At 32.4% G+C, this 23,821-nt stretch overlaps 1 protein-coding gene and 1 pseudogene across 2 annotated transcripts; one reads left to right on the plus strand and one right to left on the minus strand.

The window, feature by feature from the left end:
• Nucleotides 1-1,055: 1,055 nt before the first annotated feature.
• LOC148302304 (juvenile hormone epoxide hydrolase 1-like) lies at nucleotides 1,056-9,558 on the minus strand. The gene is made up of 6 exons (XM_088271809.1): nucleotides 9,431-9,558; nucleotides 7,276-7,467; nucleotides 5,386-5,778; nucleotides 3,878-4,226; nucleotides 2,150-2,384; nucleotides 1,056-1,599 (listed from the first exon to the last, which is right to left on the minus strand). The coding sequence occupies exons 2-6, from the start codon at nucleotides 7,465-7,467 to the stop codon at nucleotides 1,368-1,370; spliced, it is 1,401 nt and encodes a 466-aa protein (XP_088127935.1). The 5' UTR covers nucleotides 9,431-9,558; the 3' UTR covers nucleotides 1,056-1,367.
• A 3,040-nt stretch (nucleotides 9,559-12,598) lies between these two features.
• Nucleotides 12,599-21,541, plus strand: LOC148302305 (juvenile hormone epoxide hydrolase 1-like; annotated as a pseudogene). The gene is made up of 6 exons (XR_015838668.1): nucleotides 12,599-12,690; nucleotides 13,808-13,999; nucleotides 16,349-16,740; nucleotides 17,468-17,816; nucleotides 19,989-20,223; nucleotides 21,268-21,541. The product of XR_015838668.1 is annotated as a juvenile hormone epoxide hydrolase 1-like (transcript).
• The last annotated feature ends 2,280 nt before the right edge of the window (nucleotides 21,542-23,821 follow it).

The following is a 23,821-nucleotide window of genomic DNA, read 5'->3' on the forward strand; positions in this document are numbered from 1 at the left end:
TTATTATAAAATATGATAGACTTATTATTAAACTATAAATTTATTCCATTTAATTTAAAAAAAAACAACTAAAAGTCTGTACATAATTGGGTTCCTGCTCGCCAGGATGAGATGGATATCTGTAGGGAGGGGAATAAGCGGGGCCAGAGTTTTAAAAAAATTGGCATTTGGTCATTTATTGGGCAAACAAAGAATATGTGGTTAAGGTCTTCCTCTTCAAAACGATACTCGCAAATGGGGGAGTCAAAGACACCAAACCTCGCAAGGTGCTCTCTCGTACAGCAATGACCCATCCTCATTCGACAAATGGTGGATGTATCTTTCTTGTTCATCGAAATTTTCCTAAATGGAAAGAAGACGGGAAAGAAAGAAAGACGGGACGGGACAGTAGGCTGAATGAGAGAGTAATGTTTTCCCTTTGAAATTTTGGAGGTGTTCCATTTGAGGGACCAGCTGGAAGACACATCAATATTTGGAATTGTCAAAAGGTCATCAGATGGGTAGTTAGAGAAATTAAGTCATTTTTAACAAGTCAATATATTATACTTACAAGTTTAAAATCCTTTGGGATTTTTTCCAGGGCAATATTTACCTAGTAAGATATCAAATAGTCAATGATCCCTTTTTTGTAAATAATACACTTGGTAACATTCTCCTGTATGACTACGATATACATATTTTCATAAAGATGTGATGATAAACATTTTGAGTGTGTCCATTTACTTGTTCACAAATCTGGGGTCTCCACTTCTTCTTTTTTTTTACATGTTTTGACATCTCAATACAGATGAAGAAGAATATGGAAATATGGGCATTTACATGGCTAATGACCTGTCATAGGCTGGTAAAAATGTTAAAATAACTCGTAGATAGAGAAACTCAGATTTGTGTTTTTGAGGATTTGGACACACTTAAAAATATGTCAGTTTTATCCCCCGCAATGACTCATGTTTCTACTCGCTTGTCTCAAAGCGAGTATAAGCATGAGTCGCGCAAGAATGCTACAACTAAAGAAACACTATGTACCTACTAGTATCATTAAAAGGAATTCTCATATTATTTCATATTTTATAAACCTCTGAAAAACAAATTTATTCATTTATTGTATTACAAAAGGAATTTTCATATTATTTCATATTTTAAGTAAAGCATTTCGAAAATTACACTTTTGTCAGCATCTCGTGATTGATCATGATATATTGAACGCAGTGAACGTATATGTGAACCCCTTGTTAAAAGAAGATGATAATTATGTGTGGTATTTCCAATTGCAGTAGGAATTGACGTATCATGCAAAAAATAAATAAATAGAAAAACTAATTAATTTAATTGTTTTATAAATGCGTGAATTTAAATATGTAAATATATCACAGTTCGTTTTTGTCAACTTTCTTTTTGTGGAAATCGTTGAATTTTTCCACAGCTTTCCACAAATCTTCGGAAAGAGATTTGGGTTCTTCGAAGGCAGCAAAATGTCCCCCCTCGGGAAAATCTGATAGTTGCACCAAGTTAGGGTACTTAGTTTTGTATTGGCACTCCGAGTAGAATAGTACTTCATTTTCGAATCGAGCAATCGCAGTGGGAACTTCTGTCGGGATTCTATAAAAAATGGAGATAACTCAAATTAATTTTGATATTACATAATGAAAACTGCAGGTGAATTATTTCAGACATGTATTGGGTATGTTTTTTAAGTTACAGGATCATAAAACATTTTTTTAAAATCTTTTATGAAAAATACAAGATTTACTTATTTAAAAAAACACAGAATGATAATGATAATAAAAATACAATTAATCACCCACTGAAGACTCTAAGAAGCATATCTGGCAAGAGGAATAAGAAAAGCCAGGATAAAGGATATATGCGAGATCGATGACGTCGTTAGATGGGGAAGGCAACGAAGGAGACAATGGTATGCGCATGTGAGGAGAATGGAACCATCCAGACTCCCCGCATTACACTGTACGGCCAACCCCAAGGAAGACTCCCGGGCAGACCACCAAAGAGATGGATCGACAGCTGGGAATCGACATCGCAGGAGGCTAATTGGCCACAAGGCCTACACCAAACGGAAGAAGAAGAAGAAGAACATTTAATTCCACAAAGTGGAATGAAATCAATAAATAATTTAGAGATTGATACTCACAAATCCATTCCTCGTTCCACTTGATCTTTACTAAAGGCCTCAGCGTACAGGCGTACAGAAGTCGTGATGCTCTGACTGTCCCAATAAATCATAACATTATCCAAAAGCTCCGTTAGTGCGAACTTATTAGTGATCCCGCCATTTTTTAAAGCAGTATATCTAGGGTTAGTCCAAAACGAAAACTTTTCTAAAATATATGCAGCCAACCCGGCCGGGGAATCACCTAATGCAGCCCCTGAAAGAAGAAACAAACAAAAAAATAATTTGTAGAATTATCATATTACCTTTTGACATCTCATCAAAGATGAAGAAGAATATGGAAGTCTGGGCATTTACGGGGCTGACGACCGTCATAGGCTGGTTTAAGTGATCACTTTACACACGTGTAACATTCACCAATTCTACCCATTATTGACAACCACACTACTCAAATCCTTGGAAGTTCTATATATATGAACCAATTTAGAAACCTTGTTCTTGAATCACTAGAACTTCACTAGAGACATCTATTGGTGAGATGTAAAGAAGCTTTTTACTGAGCAGAAATTCTTTTATTAGTATGTGAGGTCCGAATTCAGGATTATAATCACACACATGAGAAACGCCAGAAATACCATTTTCATTTTTATTTTTTAAGCTCATAATTTGACCAGATAATTTATTTTATCTTATCTTATTTTATCTTGTAGAATTATCGTTTGAGGGGATACAACGCATCACAGAATTAACTCACCAGCCGACCGCCATAGAGTTAACAAGTCTTTTCAAGCCCGATTTTTCAAAATAATGTGTATTGCATATTTTTTTTATTTTTAGAATATACAAACATATGTAAAAAAGGTTTTTTTTAACCTTTTAACTCCTAACCTTTCAAGAACTATTTTTTTTCATAACCGTATAATTATTTCGAAGAAAAACTTATTTTTTCAATGCAAAAACGGTGTTTCAAGATAAAAATCAATTGCGTAAAATATTACCTGGATTTAGAGAACATTAAGCTGACGAATACTGGGCCTTAAAGTTTATCCCTTTGTCTACCAGGACTTTTGGGATTAAAATGCTAAAAATACTGCGATTTAAACATAAATAATTCAATACTAAAATGTTTTCGATAATTTATAATCACTCAGTGCCATTGTTTAAAAAAAAATTCTTTAAATCTCATCTTTGGCGCGGCGAAAACATGTCTCAAAATTTATTTAACTTAAAGACTAGGCACAGAAACAAGAGCTGACACCGCGAGAACGTAAATCCTTCTTAAAACAAAAGAAACAAAGACTCTACGACCCATTGCAGGCCAAGCACTTCGCGACAGAGTAAGAAACTCTGAAATAAGAAAAATCTGCGATAGAAATAAGTACATAGAAATAGAAGACGTTTCTGAAGAAATCATGTACGAAGAGCAAGTTCTGATCGAGTGGTGAGGATACTAGTATAAGAGGTAGCAGACCCCCAGGAAGACCTCCTAAACGATGGAGAGATAGCTGGTCTTCCACCTCCCAGGAGCGGACCGTAGAATGACAGGACATAGTCCTAAATAAAGAGGGAGAAGGAAAAAAGAAGAAGAAAAAATGTATGTAACGATATAAAAAAAATTGACCAACAAGTAAATGCTGCTCGCTTAATGTCAACAAGTATTTTACCCACTAAAAATGTTGTACATATCTTGTCCACTTTCGCAATATTGTGATGTGATGCAATATATATTTTAGAGATGCACAGGCTTACCTATAGTGTCCGGTTTGGTAGCTTGTATATGAAAGTACCCTGATTCTTCTAGAATCTTGGTCAGCAATGTTAGCACAGGGTACATTTTGTATTCAAACTTCTTCTCGATGATAAGAGGTGGGTAAATGGACCCGACAATGTGTTGTAGAAAGCTCATGACGGTTCCGGCGAAGGCAAAGTTGGAGTGGTATCCGATAACATTGTCTGGGAACAGAGTAGCCATGTTGGAGCCAACGAAAGATCCCCAATCGCCGCCTTGGATCACAAACCGATTGAATTTCAATCTTTCCATTAGATTTTTCATTATCACACCAATTTGGATGTCGCCTAACCCAATCTTCGATGCACCCTGAATATATTAAAAAATAAAAGTAAAATTAAATGACAACCTTTCTCCAATAACGTAATTTATCGGTGAAATAAAAACAAGATAAATACAATATTTCTAGTGTGTCAAAAATTTGGACAGACACAAAATGTAAAAAAAATTAACTAATAAATTATAAAATAAAATGAAAAGGATATTTCTGGACGTTTCTCAAGTATGTGATTATAATCCAGGATTTAGACCTCACATACAAATGAAAGAGTTTGTGCTAAAAAAAGCTTCTTTTATCTCACCAATAGATTTTTAAACTCAAGTTTTCCTCTTTATTCTTCTGCTTTTATTAACAACCACATTCGTCTTAAGAATTTGTTCTACCGTTCTTCCTTCACTCATTCGTTCCACATGTCCAAACCATCTCAAAACATCTTTCTGAAATTTATCGGTAATGATTATCCGATAATGATTACGATTATTTGTCCGCCTCCATAGTTAAATGCTCAACACCCTCGGCTACCGTACTGGAAGTCCAGGATTTGATTCCCAGGGGGGGTCAAATAAATATAACTTGTTTTTTTCACTCAAGTATTTATTCAATACTACCCTGGATTGGTATCTGAAGCGGAGGGCTGACCTTTCCTTCATGTGTTAACGAACAAGATGACACTGCGTTTATATAATGTAGTAACTATTTTCTTTATTAATGGGAACATGGACAACAGGGGGGAGATTTTAGTCATTGTTGTATTGTTATTTTGTGAGAAGATGGTTTGCCTATTATTTTATTTGACTACCCCTGCGAGGAAGTGGTGTGATGGTTAGTTAATTAGTTCTTCTTCTTCTTTAGCCTTCTGTCTTTCACTGCTGGATATAGGCATCTTCCCCTTCTTTCCATTTCCCCCAGTAGGTTGCTGCTTGTAGCCAGTTTTTACCTCCCACAGCAACTATGACGTCAGACCATCTCTTTTGGGGTCTTCCAACACCTCTTTTGCTCTCCCAAGGTCTCCATCGTAAAATTCTTGGGGTCCATCTTGCGGGGTCTTGTCTTGCAATATGTCCTGCCCATTGCCATTTGAGTTTGAGTTCCTTCCAAACCAAATTAAATGAACCCGAATTTCAAAACATGGTTACCCCAGGAGAGTAGAACACAGTTGGTTAGTTATGAAATAGTAAAATTTCTTACTTGAGAATATCCATAACCAGGCAAGCTTGGAACGATGACTTCAAATACAAAATCTTTTCCTTGTTTTGGTGTAGTCAGACTTGGGATCATCTTGTAGAACTCCACTACACTACCGGGCCACCCGTGTAATAGAAGCAAAGGAATAACTTTCAAATTCTTGGCACTCTTTGGCTTCACATGCAGGAAATGGATGTCCAATCCTTGAATATTTGTCACAAATTGGGGATACTGATTCAGATACTTTTCTCGTCCTTTAAAATCATATTTGGTACTCCAGAAGTCGACTACTTCTTTGAGATAGTCATTATTGAAACCGTATTCAAAGGCAACTCCTTCGAGTGGTTTCGTGTAGCTTCGTGTGTTTTTTAGACGAGTTTTTAAGTCAGAAACCATCTAGAAAATAAAAAAAGTCATTATTGAAACGATATTTAAAGATGACTCTTTCGAGTGGTTTCGTATGGCTTGTGTGTGGTTTTTAGATGACTTTGTAAGTCAGAAACTATTTAGAAAAGAAAATAAATAATTTTGAATAATGTTAAATGAAAATGATAGAAACTGGGAAAAAATAATGCAATCTAAAATATAGGAAATGCTTAAAAGCAGTAGCTGACAAGAAGCATTAGCCTGTCTGCCATTTTATTCTTCCAAAGTTTTCAAAATTGTTTGAATTTTCATTAAAAAAACATAATTTAACTATGCGCTGACCCAATTTTTACGGGTAATAGAGCATTTTGAGAATACCCCTTCCGTTTTAAAATTACTCAAACCTCTGTTTGTGAATGTGATGAAATGTGATGTGATGTCATCACAAGATGTCCCTGATTTAGTGCAGGACATAGTAAGACATAGAAAGGAGAGTGAATGCTGGGAACAGAGTGAATGGTGCACTAAAATCAGTTTTAGCAAATAAAAATCTATCAGCGGAAGTTAAACTGGCAGTACACAATGGAGTTCTGGTTCCAACCCTTATGTATGGAAGCGAAGCATGGAGTTGGCAAAAGAAGGATGAAAGCAGACTGAATGCAGTCGAAATGCGATCCCTCAGACGAATGTGTGGCAAAACGATGTTTGATAGATGTTCGAATGATGAAATAAGGAAAGAATGTAAGGCTGAGATAAGCATTATCGATTAAATTAAGAAAAGTGTGTTGAGATGGTTTGGACATGTGGAGCGTATGAGTGAAGAAAGAACGGTTAAACAAATTTATAAGGCAAATGTAGTTGGAAAAAGAAGCAGAGGACGACCGAGGAAAACTTGGCATAATCAGGTATGTCAAATACTTGAAAGCGGCCGGGTCAGGAGTCGTAATAATCGTCGGGTATGTATGAGGAGATGCATGAATGTAGAAGAGGCAAAGAATGTTTGCAAGGACAGAGTGGTGTGGCGTTCGATTCTCTCTGCTTACCCCTGCGGGGAAGCGGCGTGATGGTTAGTTAGTTAGTTAGTTATGTCCAATTTTAGAAAAAAAAATTAAATTGGAAACAGAATGTGCGAAGGAAAGTATGTAAAAATTTACTAGGGCATAAAGATCTATTAGATTTTGTGGTGTCGTATTTAAAAAAATACTACACACTGTATTCTCCTTTCAAAATTAAAATAAAATAAAATCTCCTTGCCTATTCGGCTGTCCAAACTCAAAACACAGTAAAGGACATTTTTTTGTAGTACGTTTATTTTACATTTTTGGACTAAGTAGACTCTATTTAGTCCAAAAATGCAAAAAAAACGTTCTACAAAAAAAATGTCGCTTACTGTGTTTTAAGTTTGGACAGCCGTATTATGTACAATATAATATTGTACATGGCAAGAATAATTTTCTAAGGCTACTAATAGTATTATTAAAAAACAACCAAAAAAAAACAAGATGAAAGAAATGCACATGTTCTCACCTGATCTTCAAACTTTATGTTAAAAGGCTTTATGGATTTGTCAGGTGACATTATGGGATTTCCTGGTCCCCAATGTTCGTTTAGGTCCATTTCAGGTAATGGAGGCACTTGGAAAACCTTCTGAACGGTATATCCCATCCATCCAGCGAATAAAGCTGCAAGGATCAGACCAATTTTGCAGCAACACCCCATCTTAAAACAAAACATAAGCACTCTAAATATATATATATATATATATATATATATATATATATATATATATATAATATATTTATATATATATATATATATATATATATATATATATATATATATATATATATATATATATATATATATATATATATATATATATATATATATATATATATATATATATATATATATATATATATATATATATATATATTGATAATTTTTTTAACATATCAACATATATGAAGAAAAATATGCATTTGCGGGGCTTACAACCGTTGTAGGAGGCTTAAGTGATCACTTTATATACGTGTAACATTCACCAATATTATTCCATATTCTTCTTTATCTATATAGAGATGTCAAAAAATAAAATGATTAATAACTCCTTTAATTGGAGATAATCCAGATTTGTGAACAAGTATTTGGACATACTTAAAATGTTGGTTATTTTTTTTATTATTTCATGTAATATGGATTTTCAATAATGGAAGAATTCTATCTCCTTTCGTGTAAAATAACTTATTATTTCCATTTTTAATTCAAGTTTTACTTTTTATTTTTTTGACATCTCATCATAGACGAAGAATATTAATGGGACAGAATTCAAAAAAAAGTCTGGGCATATATAATTTTTTACAACATTTTGAGTGTGTTCAAATACTTTAGTATTTGGACACACTCAAAAACACTCAAAGTTTTACTTAGTAAATACCACTATTTCTTCAAATCTATTGTGACACGTGTTTCGATGCATTCCGCATCATTTTCAAACACCGTGTGTACTATTCACTTCGTATTTACAGTATGTAAGTAAAATTTAAATCATTAAATTAATTTCTTAATGAATAATTATAATAGATTATAATCGGATATTTTGATGAGAAGCCAGTACACAAGTATTTGAAGAAGAAGAAGAAAATCGTCACGAAAGTTTGAGAACCCTAAGTATAATGTTACCATGGCGATAACGTGACATGCGAATTTATTATTTACGTTTTGATTGATTGACATAGAAAAATATTTACGTCAGATTATTTCATGTATGGTTTATTATGCAAGATAAGATAGAAGATATTATCATGAAGTAAGCTATAATTAATGTAATAAAACTTTTCTTTATTTGTGAATAGATATCGCTCACTCCTTTCAACAACGTCACGTATAAAACTTAATTTTTCAGGAGAGCGTTTTTAAAGTTTATAAATGTACTAAAATGTATTAAAAATAAATATCAAGCCATTTATTGAAATTTTTACTGTGCAACAGACCTTTTTAGGTAAAACCTGAATGTTTTTTCTCTATTTGAAAAATATTTAGTACATTTAAAAAATAATTAAACAATACCTTTTCTTCAATATGCAAAAAACTCTCTTTCGGCCCTGTAGCAGGTAAATATTTAGTTAAAAATATGCCGCTTTTGCTAGGATAAGTTTAGTACATTTTCTGGGCATTCCGAATACATGCACAACTGAAAATTGTCGATTTTTTATATATAACGTTGTTGAAAGGAGTGAGCGGATATGTGTTGTGTACAGCGTTGCCAACGCCAATTTTCAGAATTCCCCAAATATCTAGGTCAATTTCCCCAAATCGGGGAAAAACAAAGTCCCGATTCCCCACAAATTCCTTATATAATTATCTTATGGAAAAAAACTAGTTAATCCCATATAAAACAAGTAAAATGTAAAATTAGTAAAACTCCTGCCTTGTTGTGTATATAACATAGAATTTTGTCCAGCTTCACACCAGTCTGATGATGTCGGTTACAACGAAACCCGGTTGCTGGACAAATAAAATTAATATGGAAAAAATTACATAGTTGTTATTTTATTCTAAGTAAAACTTCAATTAAAAATACGGTATTTTCGATTTTTTTCTTCATAAGTATCGTATTATACTCTGCCAAATTACGTTATAAATTTACGTGAATAATATTCCATATTTCACTAATACACACCTTGATTTTTTAAGCGTAAAACTGTCGTTTAATATAACTTGGTCGTCCGAAAACTGTGAGATGTTTGTCAACTCTCTACGAACCGTAACTGAATACTGATCGTACCGATTCAAGATACTAGACTGAATCAGCAGTTCAAGGCTTCAAGGACAGCTGTACTGTATCATGTACATGTATTGAATTCAGAATGACATATGTAAAGGCATGTATATATGATATTATTATCATCGCGGGCACAGGTTTTTGAACCGATATGGTACTTACATAGGTAGGTACTAAGTACAAAGCTGAACTAAAGGCCGAGTACTACAAATCCAGTTTCCGACAAGGATTCGCTTTACTTTAAAATGATAATGTTACTAAGGCCTAGATCTCAGACGTTCAAATCTCAAATCACAACGCATATACTGTATATTGATTTTTTTTGTTAACAAAAAAAATCTTTTTGCATACGTTGAACGCCATGTGAGTTGTATTTAACTGTGTTTGGTCAAGATATTTCGTGAGTTAAATGTAAATCCAATCATGGATTGGATTTTACGTTTTGTGAATTGGATACGCTTCACGTTTGACATATAATGTAAATGTATGCACTTTCCGTGTAGCATTTTTTTCCGATTTTTTTCTGAAAAGTAATACTTTGCATTGCATTGAAATAAAGACAATGAAAAATTTTAGGTGAAAGTAACACTATTTTTCAGAGAAAAACAAAATGAAATTTATGAAAATTTTAAACATGTTTATGAAATATGGCACAAATATAAAAAATCTCGTGAATATAATTGTATTTTTGTTGCTTTGTATGTATGAAAAAAAATCAACCACAAACTTCACACTTGTATGCAGTCTGTAATTTTTAACTCATGGACTTAAAACAGTAAAAATGTATTTTTATTAAATTTTTCTTCAATTATTGGTGAATCTGGCGTATTTTCAAAACAAACCAACAATGAAAATTTGTGGCCCCAAGGATAGTTTTTTTTATTTGGCAGTCATGATAACTCCTTGCCATTAAATTACACTTTATTTTTTTAAACCAAATATTTCTTTCGAAGAAAAACTCATTTTATTCAATACAAAAACGGCGTTTTAAGAAAATAATACAATTACGTCAAATGTATTTAACATTTCAAATGCCAAAAGTGTGTTATACCATACCCTTACCCTTTTACTCCCTTCCTCACACACATCTCACCAATAGATGTCTCTAGTGAAGTTCTAGTGATTCAAGAACAAGGTTTCTAAATTGGTTCATATATAAAGAACTTCCAAGAATTTGAGTAGTGTGGTTGTCAATAATGGGTAGAATTGGTGAATGTTACACGTGTGTAAAGTGATGACTTAAACCAGCCGATGACGGTCGTCAGCCCCGTAAATGCCTAGACTTCCATATTCTTCTTCATCTTTGATGAGATGTCAAAAAATGATATGAAAATAACTCCTGTAATTGGAAATAATCCAGATTTTGTGAACAAGTATTTGGACACACTCAAAATTTTGTATTTTTTATTGTCATTTTTTATCTTTTTGTTTTTTTTTTATATATATTGTATTCTTTCTAGTACCCTTTATTATAACCTTTAAAAAAATATAAACCTATTTTTTGACATCTCATCAAAGATGAAGAATATGGAAGTCTGGGCATTTACGGGGCTGACGACCGTCATAAGCTGGTTTAAGTGATGCCCAGACATCCATATTCTTCTTCATCTTTGATAAGATGTCAAAAAATAACATAAAATAACTCCTGTAATCGGAGATAATCCAGATTTGTGAACAAGTATTTGGACACACTCAAAATGTTATGAATATATACCCACACACAGGCCATGCCTTTGTAGGATCTTTTTTGTATTAAAATAATTTAATATATTTGTACTTCAAAAACTGCAAAAAAAATATCCTGTAAATATGTAAACTTTTATATATTCTTCTTCATCTATGTTGAGATGTCAATATGTGTATATTTTTATGCTTATATGTAGATAGTTAGTCAAAAAGTAATTTAAATTATCCCAGTGTGATTTGTATAATTTTATAGTTTGTTATTGTTGTAATATTTATTCTCTTGCGTGAGGTTTATTTTCGTCTAACTCAGTGGTTCCCAAAGTTGCCTAGATATTGGGGTCCGTAGAAAATCGAAATTGATTTGTAGGTGCAAGGTTTAATGTAAAATAAATTAAACTGTGACACATTTTTATTTTTATGGAAGTTACAATGAATAACAATTAATATACAACATTTTGAGTGTGTCCAAATACTTCATTGTTTGTAAAAAGAATGTAAAAAATACTCCTAATTGGAGACAATCCAGATTTGTGAGCAAGTATTTAAACACTCTCAAAATGTTAAAAATAAATTAACTGGTTAAATTGTAGGCTAAAATAAATTGAAAATCTTGTTTTCAAGCCTTTCTCATGTTTGTGAATATATTCCAGGATTCGGATCTCACAAACAAATGGAAAAAGTATCTGTTTAATAAAAGCTTTTCTCATCCCACCATAGAGGGCTATTGTCAACTCGCGCATAGTGTGTTACGAGTTTGATCAATATAATCAAAAGTTTCAAGAATTTGAGTAGTGTGGTTGTCAATAATGGGTAGAATTGGTGAATGTTACACGTGTGCAAAGTGATCACTTAATCAAACCTTTGACGATCGTAAGCCCTGTAAATGCCCAGACTTTAATATTCTTCTTCATCTATGTGAAGATTCAAAAAAATATCGTAAGAATTGATAAATCTTAAGTTAATTTAAAAACGAAATTTACCATCTTTCTCACCCTTCATTTGAGTTTTTTTTAATCTGGATAAGTCACCAAACGGGCAGAAAATGTTTCTTCAGAAAAACTTCTTTACGGAAAGATATGCGTCAGTGGTAAGTTATATTTTCTCATTTTTTTCCTTTAAACATGCTTCTTACCTTATGTTTTTTATATGCCTATTTAACACTTTGCACAGTGTTTTCTTATTTGTTACTTTCATATTTGTTTTTCAGTCTTGTTAACCTTTAAATCCCATGTCCTAAAATGAGTAATGGAAAATACTCATCGGGAATATAAAACATGTGACTCGTGTGTGTAATATGTCTAAATAAATAAATATGTAAATAAAAGGAGTCCGTGGGCTAAAATAGTTTGGGAACCACTGGTTAAACTGATATAAAAATTCAGTTTGCCCTGCAGTGCTTGATGGATGGACGTATGTGGTTTTGTGTAGACGAGTCATAGCAAATATCTTGGTAAAGTGTTATAACGTCCAAGGTTCGGACACCGCTATTAACTGACATTTCGTGGTTACGTATTCATAGGTAAGTAATAAAACGGATGTAATGCAATTAGCGTAGTTCATAGGTCGTTACTGTTTTTATGTCGAGTATCTGATAAAGTTTTCCTCAAAGTTAATTTACCCAAATTAACCAGCTGCCTGACATATCGCTCACTCCTTTCAACAACGTCATAAATAAAAAATCGTCAATTTTCAGTTGTACATGTTTTCGGAATGCCCAGAAATGTACTATATCCCAGCAAAAGCGGCATATTTTTAACTTAATATTTACCTGCTACAGGGCAGAAAGTGTTATTTTTGCATTTTGAGGAAAAGGTATTGTTAAATTATTTTTTTGAATGTACTTAATATTTTTCAAATGGAGAAAAAACATTCAGGTTTTACCTAAAAAAACTGTTGCACAGTAAAAAGTTCAATAAGCGGCTTGATATTTATTTTTAATACATTGTTAAACTTTTTTGAAATATGACGTCGTTGAAAGGAGTGAGTGATTTATAAAATAAAACGCAGTCAGGGATCCAAAATAAATTAAATGAAAATATATTATGATGCTATTTATGGACAGGCACCGTGGCGTAGTTGGATAGACGATCGACTGCGAAACTGGCAACCCGGGGCTCGATTCCCGCCAAGTGCAAAATACATTCAAGAAAGATTTATTTCCAATTAGTCTTAGTGTTTGTGATGTATTTTTCACATCTACCTTCCCTATCCTACTATCCTATCTGCATACTAGACTCTAATAGAGGCTTTGCTGGTATTCCTTAAAAAAATAAGTGTAAATATCTGTGTTATATTTTCTCATTTGTTTCCTTTAAACATGCTTCTTACCTAATGTTTTTTTATATGTCCATATTTACTGTGCCCGTTTATTGAAAATAGAATATTTTATATTTTGCCCTGTGTTAGTTTTGTTAAATTTTAATAAATGTTTTTTTTAACTTTCTTATTTTCGTTTCAGTCTTGTTAAACTTAATCCCATGTCCCAAAATGAGAAATGGAAACTACTCACCGGGAATATTATAAATATGACTTAAGTATGTAATATGTTTTTAAACAAATAAATTAAATAAATACTTTTTTATCAAACAGATGGCGTGCTGTAGGAAGTTCTGTTTCCTGAGTATTGCAGTTCTAGCTGCATTCTTGGGCTATGTTATTCATGTCGTTAACCAAAGTCCACCGATACCAAAACTTGATGAGAATCAGTGGTGGGGACCTGGTCGTCCTAATGACTCACCAGACACTTCGATCAAGCCCTTCAAAATCCAATTCAACCAGCAGGTAATGAAAAAACACATGATTTTAAACAAGCTTCTACTTATTGATGACATAAACTAAATAATGTTAAACTTTGTAAAATAAAACAGCTTTATTTTAACCACTTATTATTGGAACACTTTATCCAACCGGTTTCGACAAGAACCTTGTCATCATCAGGGTTTATGTTCTAAATTCTAAAACATTGAATTACTCAATAACCTTACTATGAGTATTTCAATGTCTTAGATTTTAGTACATAAACCCTGATGATGACAAGGTTCTTGTCGAAACTGGTTGGATAAAGTGTTCCAATAAAAAGTTGTAAAAAAAAGTTTTATTTTATAAAGTTAATAAAATGTGTTACACTATTCTTATCATTTATCGTTTACTAAATAATGTTACACTCTCCTTATCATTCATAATTTAATAAATAATGTTACACTCTCCTTATCATTAAATATTTACTAAATAATGTTACACTCTCCTTATCATTCATCGTTTACTTAAAAACTTTACTTCACCACAATAACCATTTCCTCATCAAGTCAACTATTTGTTTTTTTTTTAATATTTTTTATAGAAGGGAATAAACCGTAAAGCCACTATTAGGGGCTTGTCTGCAGGTAGGATAGTAAATACAGGGAAGGTAAATGTGAAAAATGTATCATAAACACCCAGACTAATTAATGGAATAATACCATAATACTCGTTAATGGAATAATACAATTAATGGAACCCAGGAATGGTTAATCTAAAATCGGTAGTTGTGAAGTAGAGTTTTTAAGTGGTATTACACAAAGTGAACGATGAATGATAAAGAGAATATCCTACCTAATGTAGATTGTAAAATGTAAAATTTGACATGGTTTGGACATGTGGAACGAATGAGTGAGGAAAAAACAGTAAAACAATTTTTCGTACTTTAGAAAAAGGAATAGAGAAATTCCGAGGAAAAATAAGCAAATAAAAGCCTAACAGCGAAAGCTAATCTGGAAATTAGTAAAATAATTACTTAAAACAAGGCATTATCTGGTATTTTAATTTTCTTAATGTAGTCAGGTCAGGAGTCAGAATAATCGGCAGCTATATATAAACAGTTGCATGACCGTTGGCGTGATGATTAGTTATTTAGTAAGTTAGTAGTACTCATAGTAAAAATTATGCAACTCTTTGAAAATGGAGTACTCGTACACCTGTCCAATATAACTTATTTCATCCATCAACTACACATTATATATTTAAGGAGTCACTCCCCTTAGCAGTAAATCGAAAAAGTGGAATACTAAACGAATCCATATCGCATGCTATACATTAACAATTGTAGTTTCTTAAACTTTTACTAATGCGGTATACTCCCGATTTTACGGGATGGATGGTGAAAAAAATCCCCTATAATCTAATTCAACCAAACAAAACATTATCAACAAAGAGAATTTTAAATTGCCTTAATGAAGAAACCATTTAAAAAAAACAACAATTCTTCAACTGTTAAAGGTTGATAAATATTTCAATCTAAAAAAGTTCATCTTTGAGATCCCAAAATGATTTTACAAGAACTTTAAATATTTGGGAACTAAATACAGGTGACCATCGTTTTACGCCGGGGTTTCGTTCCGAGCGACACCGGCAAAAAAAAATCGGCGTAAAATGAACATAAATATATTGAACGATAATATAAGGTTAGATTCCGTGTCAACATTTAAAGAAAAATCTCAAATGATTTTTTAATATATAGCCTATGTATAAAATAAATTGTAAATACATTTTACAAATAAATTTTAAATTATTTTACAAAATAAATATTCTTTTGATATAATTAATGATTTTTTAAATAAATACAATTTCAAATGTTCGTCTGTACGAAATTAAATTCATCTGTCAACCTTCCCATAGAAGACATGATATTATTTGACCGTTTTTAGGGTTTCCCATAAAAAATCTCATCTTCTTCGCGATTTTCTGATTAAGGATGATCTAATTCCTCCATCAATTCTTCTAATTCTTAATTTGAGAGTGGTTGGTCTCCTACACACTTTCATAATTATTTAACTATTCCATTTCATACATTCATTTTATAAATGTGGAGGTCCTCACCAAAACGCTACGTTTACATCATAAATGATTTTAAGTAATCAAGAATTCTAGCTAGTAAAATTGTTATGTTTTGGTTGCGATTTAATGATTTCATATTGGTTTAACACAGGACTGGTCACGTTTTGTCGCAACTTTAATTAAGATTTCGATAGATTACATTAAACAGAACAGATTTGCATTTAAAGGATTTTTGGGCAATATTGGAAATATAACTTTTTGATGAGGACCTCCACAAATGTATGTATATTTATACAACGACGTTGTTTTTCATTTTAGAGAATAGAAAAACTGAAGCAACAATTATCAGAGAGCGACTGGTATGCCGAACCTTTAGGAGATGTCGGATTCAATTATGGATTCAATGGAAAATACCTAAAAAAAGTCCTTGACTTTTGGCAAACGAAGTACAATTTTACAGAGAGGGAGAGCTATTTAAACCAATATCCACAGTTCAAAACAAAGATCCAAGGATTGGATATCCACTTTATCCACATAAAGCAGAAACCAGCAAAGAATGTGAGAATCATTCCATTGCTGCTTCTTCACGGATGGCCAGGGAGCTTTGTGGAGTTCCAAAAGATAATTCCTTTGCTGGCAGCAAAAGACAATAAAGAGATTTTGTTTTCAATATTATCGTTCCAAGTCTACCAGGGTATGGATATTCACAGGTTAGAAATTAACTATATTTTTTTTAGTATTAAATTTTAAATTTCATGTATAATCAAATCGACGGTTTGGACGCTCGGTTTTTGTGACCAATCAATTACAATCGATTAAATGAGTGTGTCCAAACACTTGTTCATAAATCTGGATTATCACAAATTAAGGAATAAATGAATGAGTTCTCATGAAAGAGTCTCTACTCAATAAAAAAGCTTATTTAATCTCACAATAGATGTCTCCAGTAAAATTCCAGTGAGTTCAAGCACTATATTTCGAATTTGAACAATAAATATAGAAGTTCTAAAAATTTGAGTAGTTTGGTTGTCAATCATGGGTAGAATTGGTAAATGTTGCACGTGTGTAAAGTGATCACTTAAACCAGCTTATAATGTTCGAAAGCCCAGACTTTCACATTCTTCTTCATCTATGTTGAGATGTCAAAAAAGAATATAATTACAGTCAAGTTTTCATAATGTTGATCAAGACAATGTTTGGATCTTCAACAGTATTTTTCCATCATCAAAAAAAATGTTCTAAAAATTAACGTTAATTTATTTATAAAAAATGTTTAAATGAACTTTTAATTCAACCATATACAAACATTTAAAACATATATTATCTTTTTTATTGTATGATAGGTATTCACCAAGTAAAACTAAAATAGAAAATGGATGGATAAAACCAATAAATGACTGCCGAATCAATTGATTTATTTGTTTTTTTTTTGGTCAGGCTGCTGCTAAACCTGGACTGGGATCTACCCAGATGGCCGTTATCATGAGAAACCTCATGAAAAGGTTGGGCTACGACTCGTACGTCATCCAGGGTGGCGACTGGGGTGCAATAATTACGTCAGCAATGGCAATCTTATACCCCGAGGACATTTATGGCTATCACACAAACATGCCTTTTGTTATGCCTGGAATTGGCACCATCAAACTCCTGCTAGGGAGTTTGTATCCACCGATGGTCATTGAGGCAGAACACGAATCAAAGGTGTATCCTTTGTCTAAAACATTCTCACATATCATGCTCGAATCTGGATATTTTCATATACAATCAACAAGACCAGATACCGTCGGTAAGTGTATGCTAAAAGTGAGCTCGTGATTTTTTGTTTGTTTTTTTTTTTAAGATGGGAGTTGTATATATTATTTACCTTGCTTCTTATGTATAAGGTTTAAAGATCAATTCGTGGATTTTTGTTGAATTTTTTTAAAAAAAATTTTAACTCAGTACCTTTCAATAACTCTTTTTTTTCAACCCGTTTATTTATTTCAAAGAGAAACTTATTTTTTCAATACAAAAACAATGTTTTAAGCAAGAAAATCAATTAAAACATTTTAAGTGTGTCACAATACTGTTCACAAATCTGGATTATCTCCAACTCTAGGAGTTATTTTTCAAATAATTTTTTAACATCTCAACAAAGATGAAGAGGAATATGGAAGTCCGGGCATTTACGGGCATTTCAAGCTTCTTTTCATCTCACTAATAGATGTCTCTAGTGAAATTCTAGTGATTCAAGAACAATGTTTCAAAATTGGATCATATATAGAACTTCCAAGAATTTGATTAGTGTGGTTGTCAATCATGGGTAGAATTGGTGAATGTTACACGTGTGTAAAGTGATCACTTTAACCAGACTATAAAGGTCGTAAGCCCCGTAAATGCCCAGACTTGTATATTCTTCTTCATCTTTGTTGAAATGTCAAAAAATAACATGAAATTTTTTTTCAATAAAAATTATTTCCTCAAGTTATATTTTTGAACATGTTTACAAAAATTTCTTCCTAAAACCCTCTTCTCTTATCCGCACCTCAATGGTGCATAGGGCACTATAAAATAATATGACAATTAATTACGTTAAATATTACCCGGGTTTAAATAAAATTCCTCACCTCATATTCTCTAATTGAATGCTATTATGTACTCTCTTTGAAATATACTGCCAAGTTCAATTGAAAACCTGACCTTCACGTAATTTAATAATCAACATTGACATTGGCTATTAGATAATTTTATACATTGGTATAATCAACTACCCACGAGTTTATCAACGGACAGTGCATAGTGTTATTTGTTATCATCCTAGACCAGGGATAGCGAACCTATGGCACGCGAATGAAGAAAAATAAAAGTGAAAATACATTTTTTTAAATGGTTATAATTACAGACAAAGTATGACTGCTTGTATTCTATGAAAAGCAAACAGAAATGAACCCGACATAAAAAATGGCATCTAGCATAAAAAAAAATTAACTCATTAAAAATTAAATTTTAAGGGTTCTACATTTTTTTAATTATCTTCATCATCTGGGTTTATATTAATTCAAAAACATTAAAATACTCTCCTAAATCTTTTTAGGATTTAGGATTTTTACGGAATGTGTGGTAGTTTTTTGGTGAGAGTATTTGAATGTTTTTAATATTTTTGAATCAATATAAACCCTGATGATGACAAGGTACTTTTTGAAACCGGTAGGTTAAATTGTATGAATAAAAAAGTGGTTATAACAAAGTTATTTCATTTTATAAAGTTTATAAAATGTGCCATAAAGTATCTGCGGAAAACAGTCAAGATTTTTTTTTTAATGTCATTTTTTTTTCTGCCATTAATTTTTAATAAAGTACCTTTTTTTAGATGTATTAAAAGATAACAATTTTAATGCCTTTTTTGTATTATACCTCAAGAAAAATAAATTCAAAGGGGTACGGTGAGGACTTCTTGGAGGCTAGGCAATGGGGCTCCTCTACCAATTCACCCATTGAGAAAGCTTGTGTCGCAATGCCCATATCAAGGTCACGCTACCTTCAAATCAAAAATTATCTTCACCAGCTAGCGCTCAGTGGTAAAATTACCGGTTTGACATAAAGGGTTTTGGTGATATTTTTTTTCAATTCAAACCCTTTCGATCCGCACCCCAATGGTACATAGGGCACTGCATTATATAAACACAGTGTTATCTTGATCGTTAACACACGAAGGAAAGGTGATCAGCCCTCCGCTTCCGGTACCAGTCCAGGGTAATATTGAATAAATATCAGAGTGAAAAAATCACTTTATATTTATTTGACCCCCCCCTAGGAATCGAACCCGGGACCTCCAGAACGGTAGCCGAGCACGCTGACCATTACACTACGGAGGCGGACACAGTATTACTGATATTAATTTATAATTACACGGATTACATTATTACTGATATTAATTTATTCGATGTTGAACCGTCTGTATCTTTGATTTTTTAAACAGGAGTTGGTCTCTTAGCATCACCAGTTGGCCTGGCTGCATATATCCTAGAGAAATTTTCCGTGTGGACAAATCCAGAATGGAAAAGCTTGCCAGATGGCGGATTGACCAACAAGTTTTCCCTGGTGGAGTTGGTGGACAACATAATGGTCTATTGGGATGCCCGATGTATAACGTCTTCGATGAGGCTTTATTCGGAAAGCTTTAACAAAGCTCATATGGCATTGAAAGTGTCAAGGTAACATTACATATTCCCAAATTTACTTTAACCATTTTAGAACTGAGATTTTTTTCATGTACCGCTCACTCCTTTCAACAACGTCATATATCCAAAATCGACAATTTTCAGTTGTGCATGTTTTCGGAATGCCCAGTAAATGTACTGTATCCCAGCAATAGCGGCATAATTTTTAACTTAATGTTTACCCGCTACAGGGCAGAAAGTATTGTTTTTGCATTTTGAAGAAAAGGTATTGTTTAATTTTTTTTTTAAATATACTAAATAATTTTTCAAATGGAGAAAAAGCATTCAGGTTTTACCTTAAAAGATCTGTTGCACAGTAAAAAGTTCAATAATATCATTTTATTCTTAAACTTTAAAAACGATCTCCTGAAAAATCAAGTTTTTTGATATGTGACGTTGTTGAAAGGAGTGAGCGATATGTATGCTAAAATATCTGAAGACTTTACCGTCATAGGGTAGTTAAATGATCACTTGTGCACACGCGCAACATTCACCATTCCACCCATTAATGACAACCACACTACTCAAATTTTTGGAACTTCTAAATGTATCATTAATCTCATGACACTTTATATATTAGTTTACTGGAACCATTTATGATTGGAAAGGTTTTATCTAGCAGACACCCTTTTTTTTGGATGTATGCAGGGGTTTTTTTTTCAACAAAAAGGTCCCGAAACTCACTTTTTGTCAAGCTTTTTACAAAAAAAAATGTTTAAGTATTTAAATACTCATTAAAATACCATATTTAATAATTTTTATTAATTTTATAAAAAATAGATTGTAATTACGTTAGCGCAAACATTGTATCGTATTATTGATGAAATTAAAAAAAAATATATATAAGTATATATCAGTGGAAAAAAGGTACTGGAACGCTGTTACGTGAAAAAAAAGCCCTGGTTGTATGTGAACAAGGAAATGGGCAGACTCAAAATGCTGTGAATTAATTACCAGTGTTATTTTTCTTTTGGTTTTATCAATTTGCCATTGAGGAGGATTGAAAAATAGTATTTAAAGCATTTTTGTCTTTTTTAGTATTCCTGTGACAGTACCGACAGCCGTGGCAAGATTTACGCACGAAATATTCTTTACTCCGAGATGCCAACTGGTTGACAAATTTGTGAACCTTGTCAGTCTATCAGACTTGGAGGGTGGACATTTTGCCGCGATGGAGGAACCAGAATTATTAGCCAGTGACATATTTTCGGCAATGTCAGCATTCGACAACTATCACAAAACTAAACATGCGGACCTATGAGCAAAATCGTAACACATATGTATCATTGATCAATAAAAAAAATCGAATTGACTTGTGTATTATATTATTTACAACATTTTGAGTGTCCCCAAATACTTTCTCCAAGTAGAAATTATTTTTCGATCGCTCAATCCAGCCTATGACAGTCGTAAGCCCTGTAAATGTCCAGACTTTCATATTTTTCTTTATCTATGTTGAGATGTCAAAAAATTATGTATTTTATTATTTCTTGAATTGGCATTAACTTTGTGGAATGAGATGTTGATTTTATTAATGGTGGTCCCCTGTATAACGCATATTCGTCCAAGTCATTCCCGCTAGTTGAAATATAAAAACACAATTTTAAACATTAACCCCTTTAACGTATCCCCTGATAACGCAGAACCTATCTTAACTTTATAGGGGGGTTTACTGTACATACATGTTCACTGGTCCTAACTACCTGTATACGTATTTAAAACGTGTGGTACGACCATAACATCATTTGTAGCGATTATATGTTACACAGTCCAAAGAACCATTAGACCAGTATTATTCACCTATTTTTTTCATACACCTAAACAATAGATGGCCTCGAAATACTCAATCACTCTCTTCATTATAATTTACAGAAGAATCAATTGAATAGTTGACATAACTGCATAATTAATATTACTTCCATAGTGGGTTTAATTTTTTTCAAATTTGAAGGATATTTTTTTTATTTAACCTTTGTACGGTATATATGTTATATGTTTTTATGTTTATAAGGTACAATTACGGCATTAATATTAGAGATGCTAATCGATCGATCATTAAATGATTGCATTTAAACCGGCTGGAAAGTCCTTGGTAAAAATAAAAAAAACTTAATGATTTGAGATAATAAAGTTTTCATTTTACCTAGGGCTTGGTTATCGATCATTAATTTTATTGGTTCGAACCCACTCTACCACAATTTGATACCTATTTGTAAAAATGAGACTCTTTATTAGAAATAGGTATCAAATATCCCTTAGTATCTTTAAGTCATGTATTGGAGTCAAATATTAGTAACCTATTATAATATTACCAACATTTGTATTTAGCTTTCAAACATTAATTCTCTCACAATAGGCTTTTATCACGATGTTGGATTATTGGATAATAAATTAATATGAAAAATCACAAGACTATCGATAACATTCTTATTGAAATCTGAAAAGAACTAAGGGAGATATTAAAGTTTAAACTTTAGATATTTGAATAAAACGAAAAACGTGCATTCGCATACGTCATCAAATTTCCGTCATCGAACGTTTTATGACGTCATATGGTTTAATGTCTATGTTTTATGGAGCTGTAATAGTAGTAATATTGGATTGTTTGTTTACCACTACACTACCATTTGTGTTATACAAATATGAAGGGAGGAGGTAGTGGGAGGTGGACCATAGACAACAACTAATAGAGCCGCTAATAATTTAGCAATGACACAAACGTTAAAATAATTCCATCGTTTCTGTGACGTCATTCATTGCCAACTTACGAAAATAACGTTTTTTCGAAGGCGAATTTTCCAAAAGAAAATGATGAATGAAAATATTAATTATATCGGCTATTATAAACACAAAACGAGTCTTATACAATCCTTTATAGGTTGAGTATGTTAAATTAGATATTCCTCCCGTCTGACAAAGATCCATTGCCATGTCAATAGATTCTTCCTTTCCCAGAAAATAAATCTAAGTGTACGAACCCACATACACCATTAACTATTGTTGTCTCCCGTAAATTATTACTGCACACGTTAAAACTATTACTTAAGTACCTAGAATTGCATAGCTACTTAAGGACCGTCAGTCCATCTAATCTTCACATTCGTTTGAAAATGCCATAACTAGGCGAAACAACAAGCACAATATTCATTTTTATGTGTTTTTTAACAAGAAAATACAACTTAGTAGACTCAAATGAGCTGTGTTTGATTTAACTATTGATAAATAAGATATTTGTATTTTATTTGTCTGATGAGTGAGGTCACCGATATCGCGAGCCAGGATGGTATGTACCAGTATTAGCTAAGTTATGGGTCTATTCTCAAAACCTTTTAAAACTACTAAAATAAAATAAAAATACAGATGAAAAAAAATACAATAAGCACAACCGTGAAATCAGATTCAAATATCGTGGTTTTTTTACAGCTCATACCTATTGATTCGGTTACAGAACCAAAATTATATTTTTATAAACAATAAAAAAACAGTGTTTTATATGAATTCATTATGTCTATAAGTGAAGAAAGGTGATCAGCTCTCCTCTTCAGGCACCAGTCCAGGGTAATATTAAATAAATATTAGAGTTACAAATCAG

The sequence above is a fragment of the Brachycentrus maculatus genome, unplaced genomic scaffold (genome assembly GCF_059751285.1).
Source record: "Brachycentrus maculatus isolate JH-2025_06_01 unplaced genomic scaffold, ASM5975128v1 h1tg000463l, whole genome shotgun sequence".
Taxonomy (NCBI): Eukaryota; Metazoa; Arthropoda; class Insecta; order Trichoptera; family Brachycentridae; genus Brachycentrus; species Brachycentrus maculatus.

Excerpts from the sequence above, each read along its gene's own strand:
- LOC148302304 (XM_088271809.1), bottom strand. The coding sequence starts at position 7,467 with ATGGGGTGTTGCTGCAAAATTGGTCTGATCCTTGCAGCTTTATTCGCT. Across the intron at positions 5,779-7,275 it reads ACATAAAGTTTGAAGATCAG|ATGGTTTCTGACTTAAAAAC; the intron begins GTGAGAACATGT and ends TTTATTTTCTAG. Across the intron at positions 1,600-2,149 it reads GTGGAACGAGGAATGGATTT|AATCCCGACAGAAGTTCCCA; the intron begins GTGAGTATCAAT and ends CATTTTTTATAG.